Here is a 23,135-nt window from a genome sequence, read left to right on the forward strand (position 1 = left end):
CAATGTTAACAGGAAGCCCCATGATAGGGGTTCATGTCAATGTTCAGAGTTGTCTGTATAGCTGATGGACAGCTCTAGATTTGGCAATCAGAGGTCCCTCAGGATTGTGGTGGCAATGTCCTCTGTCACGCTGATGGAGATCCCCCGTTCGCCAAACTTAAAATCAGCCCTTTGCTGGTAAAGCTGCATGTTTTCATACATTGTTATCCTTACATTTAAGTGTGCTCATTCATTTAACATTTAACATCATAAAAGAATAGTAAAAATGTTTCTTACTTGCTGGTAAAGGTTCTCCCAGTAGTCCTGAGTCATCAATCGAAATAAGGACAAGAAAGCCCAACTGAATGTGTCAAAGCTTGTGTAGCCATAATTGGGGTTTCTACCAGCTTTCACACAGAAATATCCCTCTGGACATTGACTAGAAAACAAGAGAAAAATAACAAACACATATTCCAATAATGTTTATAAATCACTTAAATGAACATTCCCAACTTCCAGCAAGAGTGGTATAATGATTGCTTCCTTATCAACTTACATCTAGAGAGCAAGCATCTGCAAAAATAATATTTAGAAGTCAATTGTGCTAAAGCAAACAGAATTTGAGTTGGACATCTAAAACATTATGAAGGGGGCCCTGTGTTCCCAAGTGATAGAGTTATTACATTATATTTGGGGAAGTGCCCTGACCTGTTCAGAAGAAATTAATCTCTGCAAAAGCCGGTCAGCTTTTAACCTCCAGAGGAAAAGGGACAAGATCATCAGATGAAGACGTAATATTCAGAGGACCCACTAAAGCTCCGGACCATCCGCTAAAATCGAGGTAAACCCATAAATATCAACACATTTGAATTACATTTATACTGCTGAATAGCAACTATTCCTGGTTGGAGCCTTTGACTGTGGATTTATTGTGTTCATGGATCTCTTGTGGAAGTCTTGTCAAATAATGCCTCCTACTTCAGCTGCAATCCCAATGCATGCACTTATGGGTCAGCCCAAGTTCAGCCAGTGATGGTATTGAAATGTTACATGGGGATTTGCAATTCTCGAGATTTTTAGATTTGCAATTGAAATTGAATATGCTACTTACCAGTATGCATCTGTTCTTGGCATGTAGGGCTGCTGACATTCATATCTGTGCATAGATCGCCGCCTAGTGTTGGGTCCGGATGTTTGCACGTTGTTGTCCTGGAAGAGTCTTCGAAGTATCCTGAGATAGGTGACTCCTCCCCTGGACCACAGTGCGCATGGGCATCCTCTCCATCCTCAGATTGTTTTTCGCCATTGTGGCAGTGATGGAGTAGATATAGAAAGTGATGATCATGCTATACAGTAATTCTGAGAGCTGCAGCTGCTACAGGCGCCGGGGAGGAGGGTGGTCGATATGAATGTCAGCAGCCCTACATGCCAAGAACAGATGCATACTGGTAAGTAGCATATTCAGTTCGAGGCATGTGGGCTGCTGAATTCATATCTGTGCATAGAATACATAGCAGTACCTCCCATTAGCGGCGGCCACCAGTGCCAGCTGCAGCGGTCTGAAAAAGAGTTTTGAGAACAGCCTGTCCAACAGCTGCCTGCTGTTTTGAGTGTACATCTACACAATAGTGTTTGGTAAATGTATGTATAGTGGACCATGTGGCTGCTCTACATATATCATGTAAAGGAATGTTTCCCAGGAAAGCCATGGAGGCCCCTAACTTACGTGTTGAGTGGGCCAGTGGGGGAATCGTTAATGTGCGTTTAGCCTTTTGATAGCGAATTTGAATACATTTAACGATCCATCTGGCTATACCTGCTTTGGAGATTGCGTTGCCTTTGTGTTGTGGGGAAAAGGCGACGAAAAGTTGTTTCGTTTTCCTAAAGTTTTTAGTTCTGTCTATATAGTACATGAGGGCTCTTTTGACGTCTAGTGTATGGAGCATCCTTTCAGCGACATTTTGTGGATTCTGAAAGAAAACAGGCAGTTCAATGGTTTGATTCATGTGGAACTGCGATATTACTTTAGGCATGAATTTGGGGTTGGTACGTAGTACGACCCTGTTTGCGTGAACCTGTATGAATGGCTCTTGAATGGTTAGTGCATGGAGTTCACTAACTCTTCTCAACGAAGTGATTGCTACTAGGAAAGCTACCTTCCAGGTGAGGAATTGAATCTCACATGAGTGGAGAGGTTCAAAGGGTGGACCCATCAGTCGGGTGAGGACCAAGTTGAGGTTCCACACTGGTGCTGGTGGGTGTCTTGGGGGAATTACTCGTTTAAGTCCCTCTAAGAAGGCTTTGATGGCAGGCACTCCGAATAAAGAGAGGTGCTGCCTGTTTTGGAGATAGGCTGCTATTGCGGTTAAATGGATACGTATTAAGGTGTATGCCAGATTGCATCGGTATAGGTGTAAGAGGTAACAGATTATGTTTTGAGTGGATGCGTCTAGCGGGTTAATGTCATTGTTATTACAATAAATGACAAACCTCTTCCATTTGGCTGCATAGCAAGCTCTGGTAGTGGGTCTCCTAGCTTCCTTAATGATCTCCATACAGTCAGGTGGCAGGTTTAGGTAGCCAAACTCTAGGACTTCAGGAGCCAAATTGCCAGGTTCAGCTGTTGCGGATCTGGGTGCTGAATTTCTCCATGGTTCTGCGTTAAAAACGCGGGTTTGATCCGCAGCCTTTGATGCGGCACCACGGAAAGTTCCAGAAAGGTGGTGTACCATGGCTGGCGTGCCCATGTTGGAGCAACCAGGATGAGTGTCAGTGAGTGCTGTCGCAGTTTGCGTGCCACTAGCGGTATCAACGGCGCTGGGGGAAAAGCGTACGCAAATCTGCCGGACCAGTTCATCCATATCGCATTGCCCTGCGACTGTGGATGTGGGAACCTGGCGGCAAAGTTTTGGCATTTTGCGTTTTCCCTTGTGGCGAATAGGTCTATCTCTGGATGACCCCACTGCTGGAAGTATGGTTGGAGTACTGATGGGTGTAACTCCCACTCGTGCATCTGGTGGCTGTGTCTGCTGAGCAGATCCGCCATCTGGTTGTCCTTGCCTGGGAGGTGTTCCGCCATGAGGAATATGTTCCTCTGGATGGCCCACTTCCACATGCTCTGAGCCAGATGAGACAACTGTGGAGAGTGTGTTCCTCCCTGCTTCTGTATGTAGTACATGGCAGTCATGTTGTCCGTCCGGATCAACACGACCTTGTTGCAGAGGTGTACTTTGAATGCTTTCATAGCCAGGAAGATTGCCATCAGTTCCAGAAGGTTGATGTGCATCTTCTTTTGTTGTGTAGTCCATAGTCCCTGCACTGTGTAATTGAGTACATGGGCTCCCCATCCCTGGAGAGACGCGTCCGCTGTCAGTATTATTTGTGGAACAGGCTCTTGGAACGGTCGGCCCTTGCAAAGGTTTTGTGGATTCCACCAATGCAGAGAGTTGTATGCCCGACCGCTCACCAACACTAGGTCTTTTAATTGCCCGTGAGCCTGATTCCATTGACGTGCTAAGCACTCCTGAAGCGGGCGCATATGTAGTCTCGCGTGTGGGACTATGAAAATGCAGGAGGCCATCATGCCTATTAACTGCATGAACACTTGCGCAGGAAGGGAGTGTTGGGGTTTGAACTTGGAAATCAGCATTTGCATGCTGTTGATCCTCACTAAATTTGGCTGAGCTGTGGCTGCCAGAGTGTCTATGGTCGCACCTAGGTACTGTTGTACGTGTGCGGGTTGGAGATGTGATTTCGGGTAATTTAGTGAGAATCCCAGACTGTGAAGAAGGTGAATGGTGCGGGACATGTGGCTGGCACATTGCTGGGCTGACTTTGCCTGAACAAGCCAGTCGTCCAGGTAAGGGTAGACGTGAATGTGTTGCCTTCGTAGATGTACAGCCACGGTAGCTAAGCACTTTGTGAAAACTCTGGGTGCTGTTGTCACTCCGAAGGGGAGGACTTTGAATTGATAGTGCTGCCCCTGAATGGTGAACCGGAGATATTTTCTGTGTGACGGGTGTATGGGTATGTGGAAATACGCATCTTTGAGGTCTAGCATGGCTAGGAAATCTCCCTGTTGGAGGAGCGGGAGAACCTGCTGTAGGGTGAGCATGTGAAAATGCTCTGAGAGAATGTAGTGGTTGAGGGGTCTCAGGTCTAGGATAGGTCTGAGTGACCCGTCCTTTTTTGGTATTAAGAAGTACAGAGAGTACACCCCTGTTCCCTGCTGGTGTACGGGCACGACCTCTATTGCGCCTTTTTGCAGCATACTTAGCACCTCCTGCTGTAATAATGCTAAGTGCTCTGAGGACATAGGACGGTGCCTTGGCGGTATGGTGGGTGGAGTGGAGGTTAATTCGAGACAGTAACCGTGTTGGATAACATCTTTGACCCACCTGTCCGTGGTGATGGAATCCCACGTGGACAGGAACCGCTGGAGCCTTCCCCCGACAGGTGTTATGTGGGCGGGGGGAAGGGAGAGGGCGTCACTGTTTGTTCTTGGGGGAGGACCTGGTATTTCCGTAACCACGTCCTCTGCCCTTGGTGCTGGAGCCACGATATCCACCTCGGGTGTTTTTATCGTAGGAACTCTGTGTGCCCCCTTTATTGTAGGTTTGCTGTGCCCCCTGTCCTCTACCTGCACCTCTATTTCCGGGGCGACGAAAGGAGCCACTACGAAATGTCTGCGTTTGCAGAGCCCCCATTGACTTCGCAGTGTCCGTGTCTTTCTTTATCTTTTCTAAGGTGGTGTCAACCTCCGGTCCAAATAAGTAGTCGGGGTTGACCGGCTGATTGAGGATGTTATTTTGGACCTCAGGTTTGAATCCGGAGATTCGTAACCAGGCGTGTCGTCGTAGCATGACGCTGGTGTTTATTGCCCTTGCAGCAGTGTCTGCAGCATCCAGTGCACATTTGATGGATGCGTTTGTGAGCAGTTGTCCCTCCCTGATGAGGAGCTCCGCTGCCTCTTTGTACTCGTCTGGCAGGTGTTGGAGTAGGGTCTCTAACGTGTCATAGTGTGAGCGGTCGTAGCGAGCTAGGAGGGCCTGTGTATTGGCGATGCGCCATATGTTTGCTGCCTGGGCTGCAATCCATTTGCCGAAGGTCTCTAGAACCTTGGACTCTTTGTCCGGGGGAGGAGCATCACCCGTTGTCTGAGAGTGTGCCCGTTTGCGAGCATTGGCAACCACAATGGAGTCCAGAGGCAACTGGCTTCTAATGTACGTGGGGTCCCCAGGTGCGGGTTTGTACTTCTTCTCGATCCTGGGGTTTATTACCCGTGCCCTGGTGGTTTCCTTGAAAATGTCCTTTGCTGGCTTGAGGACGCCTTTTAACATGGGCAGAGTCTTTACAGTCCTCTCGGAGGATGCGAAAGTGTCCACCAAGAAATCATCCTCGATAGTGTCTGAGTGGAGTTGCACTCCATGATTGGCTGCGGCACGTTCAATGAGGGCGTTGAATGCAGCAGTGTCCTCTGTGGGGGACGTTTTTGCGCCATAAAGTTGCGTGTCCTGTGTATCCAGAGCGGCACCTGGGTCTACAGGGTCATCCCAGACTTGATCAGGGTCTTGCTGCCCCTCAGGGTCTATGTCCTCGGGGTAGGTGGTGTCGTCACCCATGTAGTCCTCCAATGCATCCGTGTCGGAGTGCGTTGGAGAGAATGATGGATCTGTGTAAGAGGTGTGGATGCGTTCATAAAGAACTGGTTCAGATTCCGCCGGCATTTTTTGTTTTAGCGGGATCCTGTAAGAGTCCAAAGCTTGCCCTGAAGTGATCTTCCGCTTTCGGAGCATGAGCCTGCCGGTGTCGGCGTCGATGAAGTGGGACGGCGATGTCCCAGTAGTCGAGTGTTCGGTAGATGGGGACCTTGTCTGTGTAACGCGGGTTCTGATTTCGAACATTTTCGGCGCCATGGATGGCGGCAAACCAAAGGTGATGTTGGCTGGTGCCGAAGGTGCCTTCTGTGCCCGTGTTGGTTCGGAGCCCGACGAGGTTTGGAGGGCTGCCTTTTCCCTGATGCGTTGCAAGGACGCTGCCACTTGTCGCACCTGGAACTCCGACGGTTCTTTGGCGCCGAGTGGTTCCGTAGAGGCAGGTCATCGAGTCGAGGAGGGGTAGGAGCCGTCGACGGCATCGATGAGTGTACCGTAGTCGCTGCCTTCGAGGTGGATAGCGATGCAGTGGCTATTTTCACCTTGGTGGTCGGTGCCGATTGCTTCGGTGCCGGGGGCCGAGGCGCTTTGACGGTACCGACGGCTTTTCTTTTTGGGTCGGCGCCGACATCGGCTGCAGCGAGTTCGGCACCGAAGTCCCTTTTGGTGCGGTCGGAGCCGACGGGTTTGGCTGGCGTCGATGGTGTGGTGGTCCTCGAGCCGACCAGTGTCAGTTTCACTTTCGGTTTCTGTTTAACCGGTGCGATGATTGGTTTCGGTTTCGTGGTAGGGAAACCAGTCTTTTTAGGTAACAATGGCTCTTGCTGTATGTCCGTGGCCGGGCCGGAGGGCGGGGCCGAAGAACTGCGGGATTGGTCTTGGGTAAGGCCCGAAGGCGATCCCTCGACCGGAGCCGTCGACTGACACACTGGGATAGCCTCAATTTGTACGGGTAGGCCTTGCTCCTCACCGGAGCTACCTTCTTCGGCCCCTAAGGCCTCATCGTAGTCTCCTACCTCGTCGTCGGCTTCTTCCCTGTGAAAAAGCTCTTCATCGACATCTTCCGATCGGGAACCGTGTTCGGAAGTGGGGCTGGAGGGTATATTTTCCACGCTTTCCACATCTTCGTCCTCGGTGCTGAAGATGTTGGTCGGGGCCGGTGCCGCTTGCTGCGCTTCTAGTCGCGCGGCGCGTCGATTCCGGAGAGTCTTCTTGGATCTGAATCGGGCACAGGCCATGCATTTCGATTCGTCATGATCCGGTGAGAGGCATTTGTTACACACCGGGTGGACGTCGATATGGGGGTATTTGGCGTGGCAAACAGGACACCGCTTGAATGGGGTCCTCGATTCCATCGTCGAAGTTCGGTCGATGGTCGGATTTAATGGATCTGAAAAGTTGTTAAAGCCGTGAAAAACTAGCCTGTAAACTGTCGATACCGATCGGGAACAGTACCGTCGAAAACTAAAGGCCTTTTGGCCTGAAAAATAAATTTTCCTAACTTGAGTCAAGAAAAGCACATCCGAACCCAATGGCGGAAAAAAACAATCTGAGGATGGAGAGGATGCCCATGCGCACTGTGGTCCAGGGGAGGAGTCACCTATCTCAGGATACTTCGAAGACTCTTCCAGGACAACAACGTGCAAACATCCGGACCCAACACTAGGCGGCGATCTATGCACAGATATGAATTCAGCAGCCCACATGCCTCGAACATAATAAAACAACTCTTTTGCCACTGGTTACAATTGGGATAATGAATATAACTTAGAAATTCCTGCAGTCCCTATTATAACCATTTTAATTTATGGCAAATAGTTAATAAAATCTTATGCTTTTTACAACAACTTGCTTTCGATTTGTAAGGTCTTTATTTCTTAACTGTATTGTTTTTGCAAGTGTGGTTACCTCTTCATCCTCCCAGCATATGCCTGATGTGTAAGCTTTCTGTTCTAAATTACAAATAAAGGGGGCAAACTGTATCTTTGTGTTGGGCCTTGTGAGAACATTTGGTCAGAGATGCGAAAGCTCACACACAATGTAACTGAGGTAGTGCTCCTCATTGTAGACAGTCACAAGCATGCAGCTTTATAACAAAAGGATATTTTCATAAATGGTTTGGGGGGGGGCAGTCGATTCCTCTAAGTGAGGGTACCTGTGAACTAGCATTCCATACCTATGAATTGGTAGCAAAGGTACATCTGGACCACCAAGACTTACAAAACCAAAAACCACTCAATTACACCATGAATACAATTTCACTAACTTACTAAGCACCAAACATGAACAGCTACATTTTAAAGGTCCACTGGCATCTGCTCTCTCACCTATCAAAGGGTATCTGGGAGTGAGAAATTGTAATAGCTACCCCGAAAGCACCAACATAAACCAATGATCATTCTTTAACATAAATTTGAATTAGACGCATTTGTCTGATTGCACCAAACTGTGAGTGACCTAAATCAAATGAAAACAAATACTCTAATAATCCTAAGTGGCAGTTGATGCCATTCAAAAGGAAAAAACAAATGAGCTAATGCATTTGAAAACTGATCAAATCTATACAAAATAGACAATGTTGTGAGAGAAAGCCAAAGTTAACTTGTCAATGTTTTCATATTTTGTTGAGCATACCCTTCCTATGGTGCAACCAATAATTCGGCATATGGTATTTAAAAGGATCCTTACCCAGCATCTGTGCTATTTCCACAGAGAAGAGCATCCTTTTGTCCTTCCAATGTGTAAAAATGTCCTGAAAGGAAAAACAAAATTCACTGTTGTTCAAAAGGAACTAATATACTGAGTGCTCCTCATCATAATGTTGCAGACATAGTTTGATTTTCCCAGTATTTGTTTACAAATAACTATTCAAGTTAAACACATGCTTATACATGTTGACCATCGTTTCTAATGACAACTGTCTTTTATTCCTCCACCACCAATAACTCCAGAATTACAGATACTTACTCCTGTTAGGAAAATCAGGCTCAAATACAAGACCACATCGCCCTGAACTCAACAATCCTCCTTATATTTGAACAGTCTTTGTAGTTTTATATATTTAAATGGCATCACACTACCAATATAATGATTAGATCATTGTGAAATGGTTCAGACATGTAGTTCCTGGCTGACGTACCTCAGGATTCAAGACTATTTGGGGTTACTGAACTGTGTAACCAACCATGATGAACCCAAAACGACAGATCATTATAGAAGTAAGGAATTGGGGTTACAGAAAGAAAGAAAGAAGTATAAATTAAAAGTGTGGAGTAGTAAATAAAATAGAAATAGTGGGTATATGGTGGGTATGGGGTGACCAAGTAATGGATGAGATTAATTAATGGTGCTAGACATATATGTATCCTAATACATTAATTAAGAAGATATAAAATAAAAGAAAGTATATTCAAATTATGCTCAGAATTCCCAAATGCACTGCCATTAAGTAAATTAAAATAATATTAATAATAAAAAAGGATTTAGTCATTAATCGCTCTGAGATTAAGAGTCCAAGATTAACCTCACAGTGACTAAGGACCATGAGATAAACACATGAAATTTGAAAAATGATACTGGCTGTTTGAAAAACAATGTCAAAACAGTTACTTGGTACATCACGATTTCCTTGATGTACCAATTTTCGTAATACAATTTCCTGGTAAAATTTGACAAGGACCTATAGTCATTAAAAACAATACTTTTTCATTTATTTAACTTTTTGTTTAAAACAATAGTATATTACAAATCTCCTTTTAAGGTGATAATACTTACAGACACAGTAAAAGAGATGATAGATCAAAAATACTAAAACTATCATACATAACTGTATTAGTTTGAATAGTGTCAAAACATTCTATCAAAATAAACCAAATCTATGCACATTTTAGTGATGTGGCTCCGGTGACTTCTGGTAAATTTGCGCATAAAAATGTCCTGGTTCTAGCTTCTTAAATGCAAGGGCACCGATTAAAAGTTCTGGGCCACATTTAGAGTCTGGGGGGAATTTAAATTTCTAGAATGCTCTTCCCCAATAAGATCCCAATGGTGAAGGAAACTGAGGCAGAAGATTCAACTCCATATTTAAAGTTCTCTACAGTAATTGGAAGATTTTCAGTTCCTTTTGAACTCTAAATATCTTCTTATGTTTTTAATGACTGATCTTTTAGGCAACAAATGGTGTGATCAGTGTCTCTTTTTAAGAACATTTTAGATGTTTTAGCTTTGGCCCGACTGGTAGTCCAGTAAACCTTTGATACAGCCTTAGCAAAGTTTATCAGGGAATTCACATAGGTGCTGACATACTAGTATTCCCGCAGGGCTTCATGCAGAACAGGATTCTTCTGAATTGAGTAAGTTGGAAATAATTGGCCACTACTTAAATCTAGAGCTCATTGAGGTCCCGATTAGGTAGGAGATGAGGTAGATTCCCCTGTTATTTGCTGATCACAGAAAATTGATATGATGTCCCCAGAAGTTCAGTGACAGAATATTGCTAGTGGGGACTCGAAGGACAAGGTAGCAGACCATAAGCATGTCTTTGGAACAGGAGACATTGAAAGACCACTTTCCTCATTCATCCATTAAGACATCCCACGTTACAAAGCATTGCTCTGAAGGATGGCACCACAGACAAATGTGGTTGAGAGCAAGGTCTCATAGAAGGTTCACGACGAGCAATGAGTCCATTTTGTTTCGGTTCTCGCTGGCACTCAAAAGAGTATGGCCCATCAAGTGGCACACTTTTGGTCTCTGTACAGGCGATCAGACAACCCAAGAATATAATGGCGGATTTGGTTTATAACAGATCCAACAAGATCAGGAATGATCCCTAGTATGCAGGGATGTGGCTATACGCGCAAATGGTGATCATCATTGTTTTCATGTGGTTTCAAGGCCTGAAACATTACTGGCATGTTTCAAGTATGTCGCTAGATTCTATAAAAAGCTTTAGTCTGTAGCTCTGATAATGGATAATTGGTGGTCAGAGATCATGCCTCAAGAGTGGGCTCCCTTAGCATTTGTGTGAGAATTGACACCTTGGAATCCTAAGGATGTAGTGCATATAGGTAAAGGTGTACATTACAGTGACAACTGGTGTGGCTTTTGTTGAAAGGGCAAATGGCATGACATTGTTTTCCAAATTACTTTGTGGTATTGCCTTGGAAGCACTGTATATTTGCATTAGGTACTTGTTCAAAATCCTCACATTCGGTGTTATGGTCATTAAATAGTCTTATTCTAATTAGTGAAGCATTATCAAGAGCAAACTATAAGATTTACAAAGGGGATGCTGGGTTTGACATGAGGAGGTCACTGGCGAAGTGGAAGCTGGATCTACATAACCATGTTTGAACTATATTTCTCTGGATATACTTTTGGCTTGCCTTTTGAAAGCTTAACTGAGTAGAATACGTCATCCTGTAGAGGATGCTGACAATGCAAAAAATAACAATGCAGAATTGATAAGAGATAAATAACACTATGTTTTCAAAAAAGGGTGTCCCACAAAATCGCAAGAATTCTTTACTAGAAACCACCAGAATCATAAAGCACCATAGGCAACACTATCTCAACATGGACAGTATTAGGGATAACCATTCAAAGGGGTTTTAGACCTGGGAAATACAAATAATGGCACATTCCAAATACTTGTTATAATCTATGGTAGTGGGAAACAAAACGTCAAAATGATGATAGAACTCCTTTATGGATAATGATAACATCTAAGCATAATTTAATGCTAGAGTGAATCTAGTCTGCCTGGGAGGGACATTGCACACCTTGTAAAAAGATAAATGCATCTTGAATGTTTTAAGTGGCTTGTGTAGGGGCTGAAAGTCCTTGGAGTGTGAACAGTGCAGGGATGCCTAGTGAAGTCACATTACTACCAGCTAGACTCCATCGTGTGTTTCCAGTGCCAAGATTTTATTTTCTACATTTTTGTCCTTGTTGGTGTTTCACGCACAGAATTGGGATGGTTTACATGATAATAAACTAACAGGCACAATCAAAAGTAAAGATACAAAACTAAAGTTTACAATTGTGAAGAGTCACAACACATGTAAATTGCAACTAAGGAGGACATAATTACAATAGGTATTGAAGGGGATGGCTACACAAAGCACTTGGCACAGTTCAACTGACATGTTGAACGACAAAGTTGCTTCCTGGCTGAAAATATAACTCTCTGTCATGTGAATTCAAAGACTCTAAGAGGGAGGAATCATAGTAAAAACACATGTTGCATACTGACAGGAAGTATGATCAGTGAGCCTATGACTCGGCAAACACTTAGACCATTATGCATCTGTTCAGGGAAATTCAATGCAATGAAAGGATCAGTCTTCGGGACTGCCAATTCTAACTCATTTTGTCGATGAATATGGAAGTCATGAAATGCTTCTGTGGCTTCTTATTTTGGATAATATCCTACATTTACTAGAATTTAACAGACTATTCTGGCACATATCAAAATCGTAGGGATGGAAATGTTTCTCAAACCAGATGAGGGGGAAAAAGGCACTCACATTTGAGCAAAGAACTTGTCTAGTAGATAGCTGGATCAGGGTGGGGAGATATAATGTGACGCAGTAGACAGGGGTAATATGGTATGGTTTGACATAGATTTTAGAGGCCTGTGGGTAAACCTAAACGTTAGGTAAAACATCTGGGACCCACTAGTCCCTCTATTTCAAATTTAAGTCAATCGTCTGAGCGGGTAGTTCATCAGCTTTACTCTAAGATCCTAGGAATGCATCAGAATCTGGAAAGTAGTCAAGATCAACCATTTACATGGGTGGATGTTCTGCAATCTGGAGTATGGGCTGGGAAAACTGAAAGTAGGCACAGACTCTGATCCTAGAGAGAAACGAATTGTAGGAGATATCATAACTAAGGACCAAGACACAAATCTCCTATCCTTTGAGATGATGACTACTCCTATTTCTGACTCCTTGTCAGGCCCCCAATCCTTCTTCCTTACTGTTTGTTGCAATAATAGGGTAGAAAATTCCATGCTCATCCTGGGGTTGCACAACAAAGGTAAATCATGGGCTGAAGAGTATGTGAAAAGATGACATTCAGCTCAACTGAGCAGATATTGTATCATCACCTTGGGGATTCTTGCAATGAAACCCCCATATTGGTATTCTTATCTCTTATACTTCAACTATACAGCCCACCTTACTGGTGCCCTTACTCAGCAACTTCAAATCTCACCATGAGTTCCCACACCACTCCCTTGTGTGTGCTTTTTTCCCAGAGAGCAGAAGTCTGAAAGCACACAATCTCACACTATGCCCTACATGAGGCTCCCAACCTGGAATTTAGGATGAACTTGTTTTCAAACCTGTAGCATAGTTTTGAATTGAAATATTGAAACTAAAACATTAGAACTAATGAAAGTGAAGGAGAGAGAACATGAGTGTCACCCTTACCCAATGAAATCTGTGTGGCGCAGTATCCTGTAGCCCAAAGCATACGGAGTGAGAAGGGGCACAGACATGAAGCAACCTTCTTGAGTACCCACTCAACTGCTGTGCTCCTCAAGTGTGATGTCCCAGTTCGGTCTCATTAATATCCCAGGTGCAACTGCCACCCTAAGAAGGCTGTTCTATAAAGAGAATGCATCACAGAGAGTGGATAGATTAGCCCCACCTCAACTGCTGCATTGCTCTGGTTGGAAAATTACTCACACCATGTTTATGGTTCTGAAACCAGAAGTAGAGCAGCTTATGCAACTGGAAGGAGAGTGACACACACTATGCTGTGTGAGCTGCCACATTCTTGTTATTCCAGCAAACACATGTCTAAGAAGCTCCAGACCAGAACTAGGGATTCTTTTTCATTTCAAAAGGTTTTAATTATTTAATGATATTATTGTGTAAGTAAATGTCGTCACTAAAAAGCCGTTATTTAAAATATGCTAATAAGCATGTTATAGATATTAAGAATCAATTGATAACTATGTCTAATAAATATGCTACAATCAAAACTGAGGGCCTGAAAAGGAGCTCCCACTTAGGAACAGGGAGAGCAAGCAACCCAAAAAAGAACTACATGCTTAAGAATAAGAGACATTTTTGTTTGGGTCTGATTGGCTAAATATGGGCAAATCATATTGTGAGGTGGAGGGATTAAATGAAAGAACCAAAAGGGACTATTCGAGAGAGGCCACCCAACAATACTATGGGCCACTCAGTTGGATTAGGTGTCCAACTGAGGGCATCTCTTTCCAGCACTGCATTTCACAGAGTAATTTGTAACACGCATTATATCTTTTAGGCCACATAGGAGATCTAAGCACACATATTCTATGGTTCAGGGGACACTGTTCCTTTGCAAATTATGCACTAAAAAGCACTATCAGCTTTTATGAAAACTGGCTTGGGCAGTCGGACTGATTCACAATGAAGGAAAGTCCTATTATGGTTAATGCCAATGGGATACATATAGGTCTTGAGTAAAAGTAAAGAAACTATAATGTAGCTTCTATAGGTCATAATAGGAAAGGCCAGGAAATTTGATTTAAAACATTTTGACATGTAGTGCAAAAAGGCCTTAACTATTCGTGATTTTAACACTTTTTCCAGAATGTATATGGGTAGAATGGTGAAGTGGCTGATCTACTTCTCAACAAGTGCACAAATCCTAGCATCAAATCTTCCCTATTGCTTACTCAGTGAAATGTGTCTATTGCTACACAGTTTTTTGTGGTTCACATTGGTTGCTTTTTTCCCCGGCAAATTGATATAATAAATCACTTGCACTCATTGCGTCATCTTCCAGGCAGGTTCCTCCAGTTTTGTTTTATAGGGCTGCAAAACAATCAAAAGGCTAGGATTCATGGCTCTGCTAAGCTTCGTTTGTGGTAGAGAGAGAAGGGGAGTAAGAATGAATAAACTGTTTCGCATAGAAACCTTAACGCTGGTCTTTTTGTTAAGGAGAGACAGTATGGAAAGCTCCAATCTCCGCAGGTAGCTTTAAAAGCAGTCTAGTTCACAGTATAAGAGGGATTTCGAGACATGTAGTGTTCATACGTGACCTGGGGCAGGGTGATTTTATATTTATAGCTGAAGTCCCCGCTCACCTATCCTCTGCCTTGACGATGGAACCTTTAGCGACCCGTACACCAGCACCACACAGACAGAGGACTTGCTTTCCATGGCAGAAGTATTTAAGTTTCCATGCATGCAGATAATTCCACTCTATTTGTGGGACCCCCATGCAAACATATCTCCAGTGATTTGTGAGGTCGTCGGCTTTGGTGGCTACACTGGTATTCATATAAACTGTTCTTCTTAATCAATTATTTTACCCCTCACCGCTGGTTCGGACCGTTTCACTCCCTATTACTCACTACAATGAGTGGGTGACAGCTTCCTAGGTATATGGATCAGTAGAGATCTTGATGAGCTATGGACAACTAGCTATGGTACAATGATGATGTTGCTCAAAGCCAGTGTACCGGCCTGGATCCACTCTCTAAGGCTGCGAGAATTGCTATTGCTAAGATGCTTATCCTTCCAAAATTACTGAACGTATTCGTTAATGTTCCCATACCATTACCTGATCACTTTTTCAAAAAGCTCTGCGCACAACTTGTGACACTGACATGGGCCGGCAAGCAATCAAGAATCTCCTGCAAAGCACTAACAATCCTCTTTGAGCAGGGCAGATTGTGCGCCGCGGACATGGAACGTTATTACTTTTGTGCACAAGCGCAATATATGCACTTTTGGGGACATCCACCCCCACCTCTTCAACCACTTATGGCCACATATGGCCATCAAATCAACCACTGCGACCCCCTGCTCATTGAGCACCGCACTATACCTGCCTGCCCATCACCCTGCGGGCATAAATAGATACCGCTACTTCTAATACTTTGGTGTGGGGTAGACCTCGCCTACGCACCCTCTTTAATACCGTATGTTCACCCAACACTCTAGTGAGTGGTCTCTTGCAACTCCCAATGGCAGATATTGGAGTATGGCAAAAACCAAAGGAAATGATGGACGGAGTGTTGAACATTGCAAGCACTCACCCCCAGTCAACTGATCTGGGTTTAATCCATCACCGTTCTTTAGCCCACTCTGCCACCCCAGTTCAGACATGGCCATATGCAAATCAGTCTGACCCTGTGCTCACTTTGCCACTGGATTCAAGCAAGCCTGGCTGAAGACGGCTGAAATGCCAGAAACCGGTCCTAGGAAGCTTGTTTCCGGTCCAGGGAAGACATGGCATGGCAGTTCGGGCTGGACTGTTCCCATGAGGCACAGGGTCAGACTGATTTGCATATGGCCATATCTGAACTGGGGTGGCAGAGTGGGCTAAAGAACGGTGATGGATTAAACCCAGATCAGTTGACTGGGGGCGAGTGCTTGCAATGTTAAACACTCCGTCCATCATTTCCTTTGGTTTTAGCTTTGTTCGCCATGAGTTGGCAGGGTATGCTCAGACGTGAGTCCCTTGCTCACTTTGCCTCCGGATTCAAGCAAGCCTTGCTGAAGACGGCTGAAATGCCAGAAACCGGTCCTAGGAAGCTTGTTTCCGGTCCAGGGAAGACATGGCTTGGCAGTTCAGACAGGACTGTTCTTTCCAGCAGGGCCTTTTTTGTTCCGGTGGAGTCGTACCAGATCCAGCAATGTTCGGAGGAGGTGGTGTTGAAAGGGGCCAGGTTCATCCTGTGCATTAGCCACTGACAGAAGAAAATCTATCACACAGTCCTCACTTTTTTCTATTAGTACCCCACCTCCTTTTGCAGCTTTAACTCTTTGCATTCCTGTGATATACCCCAGAAGCCCCATTTTAATATTGCATAACCCTTTGGCCACCAGGCAGATCTTCCTTTCGCTCCTTTACCAAACTCCTATTTAGATGAGCTCTCCCCCCCATCAGACAGGGTCCAAACTGGCACTCTCCCCAACTGTGACTGGAGTTTTGCTGGCACAGGGTCAGACTGATTTGCATATGGCCATGTCTGAACTGGGGTGGCAGAGTGGGCTAAAGAACGGTGATGGATTAAACCCAGATCAGTTGACTGGGGGTGAGTGCTTGCAATGTTCAACGCTCCGTCCATCATTTCCTTTGGTTTTTGCTTTATTCGCCATGAGTTGGCAGGGTATGCTCAGACGTGAGTCCCTTGCTCACTTTGCCACTGGATTCAAGCAAGCCTGGCTGAAGACGGCTGAAATGCCAGAAACCGGTCCTAGGAAGCTTGTTTCCGGTCCAGGGAAGACATGGCTTGAGAGTTCGGGCTGGACTGTCCCCATGAGGCACAGGGTCAGACTGATTTGCATATGGCCATGTCTGTACTGGGGTGGCAGAGTGGGCTAGAGAACGGTGATGGATTAAACCCAGATCAGTTGACTGGGGGTGAGTGCTTGCAATGTTCAACACTCCGTCCATCATTTCCTTTGATTTTTGCTTTGTTCGCCATGAGTAGGCAGGGTATGCTCAGACGTGAGTCCCTTGCTCACTTTGCCACTGGATTCAAGCAAGCCTGGCTGAAGACGGCTGAAATGCCAGAAACCGGTCCCAGGAGGCTTGTTTCCGGTCCAGGGAAGACATGGCTTGGCAGTTCGGGCTGGACTGTTCCCATGAGGCACAGGGTCAGACTGATTTGCATATGGCCATGTCTGAACTGGGGTGGCAGAGTGGGCTAAAGAACGGTGATGGATTAAACCCAGATCAGTTGACTGGGGGTGAGTGCTTGCAATGCTCAACACTCCGTCCATCATTTCCTTTGGTTTTTGCTTTGTTCGCCATGAGTTGGCAGGGTATGCTCAGACGTGAGTCCCTTGCTCACTTTGCCACTGGATTCAAACAAGCCTGGCTGAAGACGGCTGAAATGCCGGAAACCGGTCCTAGGAAGCTTGTTTCCGGTCCAGGGAAGACATGGCTTGGCAGTTCGGGCTGGACTGTTCCCATGAGGCACAGGGTCAGACTGATTTGCATATGGCCATGTCTGAACTGGGGTGGCAGAGTGGGCTAAAGAACGGTGATGGGTTAAACCCAGATCAGTTGACTGGGGGTGAGTGCTTGCAATGTTCAACACTCCGTCCATCATTTCCTTTAGTTTTTGCTTTGTTCGCCATGAGTTGGCAGGGCATGCTCAGACGTGAGTCCCTTGCTCACTTTGCCACTGGATTCAAGCAAGCCTGGCTGAAGACGGCTGAAATGCCATAAACCGGTCCTAGGAAGCTTGTTTCCGGTCCAGGGAAGACATGGCTTGGCAGTTCGGGCTGGACTGTTCCCATGAGGCACAGGGTCAGACTGATTTACATATGGCCATGTCTGAACTGGGGTGGCAGAGTGGGCTAAAGAACGGTGATGGATTAAACCCAAATCAGTTGACTGGGGGTGAGTGCTTGCAATGTTCAACACTCCGTCCATCATTTCCTTTGGTTTTAGCTTTGTTCGCCATGAGTTGGCAGGGTATGCTCAGACGTGAGTCCCTTGCTCACTTTGCCACTGGATTCAAGCAAGCCTGGCTGAAGACGGCTGAAATGCCAGAAACCGGTCCTAGGAAGCTTGTTTTCGGTCCAGGGAAGACATGGCTTGGCAGTTCGGGCTGGACTGTTCCCATGAGGCACAGGGTCAGACTGATTTGCATATGGCCATATCTGAACTGGGGTGGCAGAGTGGGCTAAAGAACGGTGATGGATTAAACCCAGATCAGTTGACTGGGGGCGAGTGCTTGCAATGTTAAACACTCCGTCCATCATTTCCTTTGGTTTTAGCTTTGTTCGCCATGAGTTGGCAGGGTATGCTCAGACGTGAGTCCTTTGCTCACTTTGCCTCCGGATTCAAGCAAGCCTTGCTGAAGACGGCTGAAATGCCAGAAACCGGTCCTAGGAAGCTTGTTTCCGGTCCAGGGAAGACATGGCTTGGCAGTTCGGACAGGACTGTTCCTTCCAGCAGGGCCTTTTTTGTTCCGGTGGAGTCGTACCAGATCCAGCAATGTTCGGAGGAGGTGGTGTTGAAAGGGGCCAGGTTCATCCTGTGCATTAGCCACTGACAGAAGAAAATCTATCACACAGTCCTCACTTTTTTCTATTAGTACCCCACCTCCTTTTGCAGCTTTAACTCTTTGCATTCCTGTGATATACCCCAGAAGCCCCATTTTAATATTGCATAACCCTTTGGCCACCAGGCAGATCTTCCTTTCGCTCCTTTACCAAACTCCTATTTAGATGAGCTCTCCCCCCCATCAGACAGGGTCCAAACTGGCACTCTCCCCAACTGTGACTGGAGTTTTGCTGTCTAGGAGGGTTTTGGGAATAAATAAAAGACACCCTGTCTAGCATCTAGGGTTTCCTTGTGCTCTGATACCTGATCCTGTCCACTCCCACAGAGCTAATGCCTATTCAGTGGTTAGAGTATAGCACCCATCTAACCTTTCTTGGCTCAGAGTCATGGAATTGTATTTTGAGCCAGGGCCATTGACACTACTCTGTCAAGTACGTGCTTTTCAGCTCCAGAAGAGATGAGTGACAACTCTGGTTATAGGCTTGTTGGCTCAGGCAGCACAAAGTAAATTTTAATAAAGTTACTAATCTACTTAAGTTATCAAAAATCTGATGTCACCATTAAATCAGATTTTGAAAATTTAGCAAGAAATAATTTGAATACCCTTTCTAGCATTTTCCCAGGTAGAGTTAGGAAATACAGCTTTTAATCTAGGCTTGTTCAGGAAAAATTCTAGCAAAGCCTACACAGTGAAATAGCTTTTGTGTTGTTTCCCGCTGTGAGAGCACACTAAAGCCAATATGTAGGGTGCCCAATTTTAATGCATTAGAACTCTGTCCTGGGGGATTACAAGGCACACTTTAGGGGTGACCTATGAGGATATGCAAATAGGCTTGTCTTACATGGAAAATTAAATTTCCCTTGACATGTGTTGCTGCAGAGCATTTAAACTTTAGCCCAGCAAGGGCACAATGATGTTGACCAGTTACATATAGTTTTGTCAAGTATATGGGCGGTGAAAATACACACTGTCACTGATATACCACATTTAAACATCAATTTCATAGATGCATTTTAACCAGCATTTACAATGGACTAATAGGGAAGGTAAATAGGCCAAACAGAGAGTTCCACTGTACAGAATAGGTTCTAAGTGGAAGCACATGGGCTTTACTACTGTTTAGCAGTGGTAAAGTGCACAAAGTTGTGGAGCCAGCAAAATCAGAAAGAACAATATGAGGAGTCCACAGCAAAAGTGGGGTAATTTCTTACAAAGTCACATAGGCTAACACCAGTGATAAGGATGGCACACCTGGAATTATATTTGAGTTGTGATAAGTGATATCTTTAAGGTATCCTGTGACTTCTAATGCTTTACAAAATGTTGAATTATTATTGAACCAATACAATGAAGACATGCAAAAGGGCATGATATATTGGATTTTATTCTAACTTTGAGCACATGTAGTTAAAAGACTGCATATTATGATGATGAACACAAACATGAATGATCTTTCATCTATATGAGATCTAAAATTGGCCTGCACCCCCATGCCCATGATAAGAGACCATCAAAGGACCAGTGTTAATGTTCTCCAAAACGTCCTCTAAAAATGCAGGTTAGAGATTTGATGAAACATTGAATTCCCATTTCTTAAACAACGAAATTTTTGTTTTTAAAGAGCCTAGGAGTTCACTGTTGTGAAAGAGTCGTTTTAGAAATGATAGTAATATTGGATGGCTTAACAGATTGGTGGATGAATGAATGGATGGATGGACTGGCCATACTTGTTAAAGGCTTATCAAGGCTCAATGAGCATTTACCAAAAAGCAGGTGTTTCTTCAACTCATTTCATCAGTAATATAGAAGAGGAGCAAGACTGACAACTCCTCTTGACAGGAAGGAATCTGTATGGTCATTTAGAGTCTTCCAGATGTGGGGCATCACCAAAAAATTACAGATGTCCCATCCGCCAACTTGTCAGTGCTGTTGAGCATTTGGAGGTGTTGAAAATGCAGGGTTCTTCTGATGGAGTCACAGCTGGTTCTATCAGCAAAAACCCTTCACCTAAGGGTCCATCAGATATAGGGTCAGAGTGACAGCCACCTCAGTCTATTTGGGCCAGGGCTATCTTCATTGAATTTCCCTGCATAAGTTAGCCATTTAAGGCTTTTTAGTGCCAACATCACTGGAACTGCTCTGCGAGTGGGAGTTTGTTTCAGGAAAACAAAAACAGAATGCCGAGCGTGTGAAAAATATAAGGCGGCTCTGCCTTCAGTGCATCTGTTAGAGGCACTGAAGGCAGAAAGATCTCCGACAGGCAGATGGGGATCCCACAGTATGAAGGCGGTCCTCCGCCTCCAGGGACCACCAGCCTAACCCTAAATGAGACCTTTAGTTTTGATGTAGCGCTTAAAAGTTTGAAAATTGTAGGGGTGCATTATACTCACTGTTAGTCGGCACCCGCATATAATCAAATGTGTATCCAGGTATCTTGTGTGCAATGTATTATGAATTGTATAACCTATATCGATTTTAATAGAAGTGTTAGCTATGTACAAGCCCATTGTAAACGTGTTGGAGAAATGTATAGAGTTTAGTTTATGTGAAATGTAATGTGGTGTTAGAAATGTGCACCCTAGACTTCGTGTCTGTAGTTTGTTTAGCTTGACCACACATGAAAGAAAGACGTAAATGTCAATACTGTGATTGAAACCTGCTTGTGTAACCGAAGTAGTGGCCAGAATTCGCATATATCGTTGAGGCGAAAGGCCTGGTATTTTCTTATGTTAGCCAAGGGCAATAGGCCAAAAAGGATTTATTCCAGTAGAGGTTTTAGGCTGTAGTAAATTGCAACTTAAAAGATGTGAAGAATGTCTGCTTTGCATGATCTCACCCCAGGTGCAAGGACAGTTGCTCGTTAGTAGAGAAGCTCTTTGTTCACAAATTGACTTATGTAGTAAAAGCCAGACATGGGAGTGTATTGGAATGTGCCAATCGTAACTCCTAGTGCGGATGGCGTCTGGGACTCAAGGCCAAGCGATGGACGATGGAACTGGACAGCGCTCTGTGGAAATTTACTGAAAGACGACCCCGCAGAAGAGGAGGGGCAAAGGGCGTGTTCTGGGATTTGGGGTTCTGTATTAGGGACAGCGCCCCGAGGGTGGAAGCAGATCAGAGCAGCCCAGAGCAGAGGAAGGCTAGGCGAAGGGATAGAGGGGGCAACTTAGACCAAAGCTCTCTAAGTGAAGACTTCTTATGAAGTTTCACTCTGACACCTTTTATTCGATGAGGGTCTCAAGGGATTGCTAAGTAGGGATGTCATCTAGTGCAGAGTAGGGACAGAGATGATATGGTTCAGTGTCCCTAGTATCGACATTTGCTTGGTGGTGTTCTACCTCATGCTTTTAGAGATTGTACTTTTAGTTATTTTTAGCCGTATGCGGATTCTCCGTAGAGTAGCATTTGTGTTAGTGCCTATGTACTTGTTGTGCCTCGTATTGAGGACTTTGTATCTCCAAATCTTTATGCTGATAATAAAAACCAGAGAGCCAAGAGATTAAGTCTCGAGTCCTTGATTATGGCAAATTACGGACAGAAATTTTGATAATTGTGTTTTTCCCTCCACGCTATTGGGCAAGTAAAAAGGTTCATCTGACCAGAGTGGGTTCCAGTAGATAATTGCGAGATACTAAAATGGGCCGGAGCAGTTGGTAGCAAACGAGGATGGTTTCTTTCTGATAGCGAGGGAAGATTAGATAAGGATAAGTGACCCTTGAGGCCCAAGAGACGATAAGCGATGCTGAATCATCAGATGGCGAGCAGCAGACGGCAGCAGATGAGCATCGACGGCGAGTAGCAGCACGGCCGAAAGCAGCAGTTCCAGGAGTGAGTATGAAAATGAGATGTTGTAGATTGCGGTGTTGATTTGTTGTGTGATGTCTTGCGGAGTTGTTGTGTATGTCGTGTGATTGTGAGATCAGGCTGTGAGCGCGCGCAGCCCGGGAATTGTGGTGTAGAAGACACCTGAGATAGATTTTGTTGACCACCCAAAGGAGATCGTGAGGTACCATCGATCACCTGGACCGAGATAGGGGGAGCGAATGCGTGTGTGTATGGCAACTTAACGCTGGTCGTGGGTTGTGGTGTGCAGATCGGAGTGTTAGTAACCTATCAGAGGCGATCTGTCTGGCCGGACGGGGGCAGACGGGCGCCAATTGAGGTCAACAAAGGCGAGAGACTGTGGACGAACAGTCAGAGGCTGTGGACGGACAGCCAGAGAAGTAACTTAATTAGTTATTTCAGTGTGTGAATGGGACGTGAGTAAGCGTGAAACGAGTTTGGAGAAGGGAACTGCTGCGAGCGAAGGAAGGTGACGTCAGAGAGTGTCGCGCTGTGATAGGCCGGTTGGTGTGAGTCGCGCTGTTATTGGAGGATTCGGGAACAAGAAGTAAATAGAACGCGAGATCGAATTTGCTCATTATGAAGTGCCTTAGGGCTTTGCGAGAGTTGTGTAGAGGCGATAA

The 23,135-nt window shown here is 45.0% G+C and overlaps 1 protein-coding gene across 1 annotated transcript in view; it reads right to left on the minus strand.

Moving 5' to 3' along the window:
• LOC146861242 (sodium channel protein type 2 subunit alpha-like) overlaps positions 1 to 23,135 on the minus strand; it is a 784,117-nt gene that overhangs the window by 536,116 nt on the left and 224,866 nt on the right. The window contains exons 8-9 of the mRNA XM_085645402.1: positions 8,322 to 8,385; positions 277 to 418 (exon numbers count right to left, since the gene is read on the minus strand). Coding sequence (XP_085501528.1) covers positions 277 to 418; positions 8,322 to 8,385 — 206 coding nt within the window. The remainder of the gene's footprint in view (positions 1 to 276; positions 419 to 8,321; positions 8,386 to 23,135) is intronic.

Source organism: Triturus cristatus, chromosome 3_1, assembly GCF_964204655.1.
Source record: "Triturus cristatus chromosome 3_1, aTriCri1.1, whole genome shotgun sequence".
NCBI classification, from domain to species: domain Eukaryota; kingdom Metazoa; phylum Chordata; class Amphibia; order Caudata; family Salamandridae; genus Triturus; species Triturus cristatus.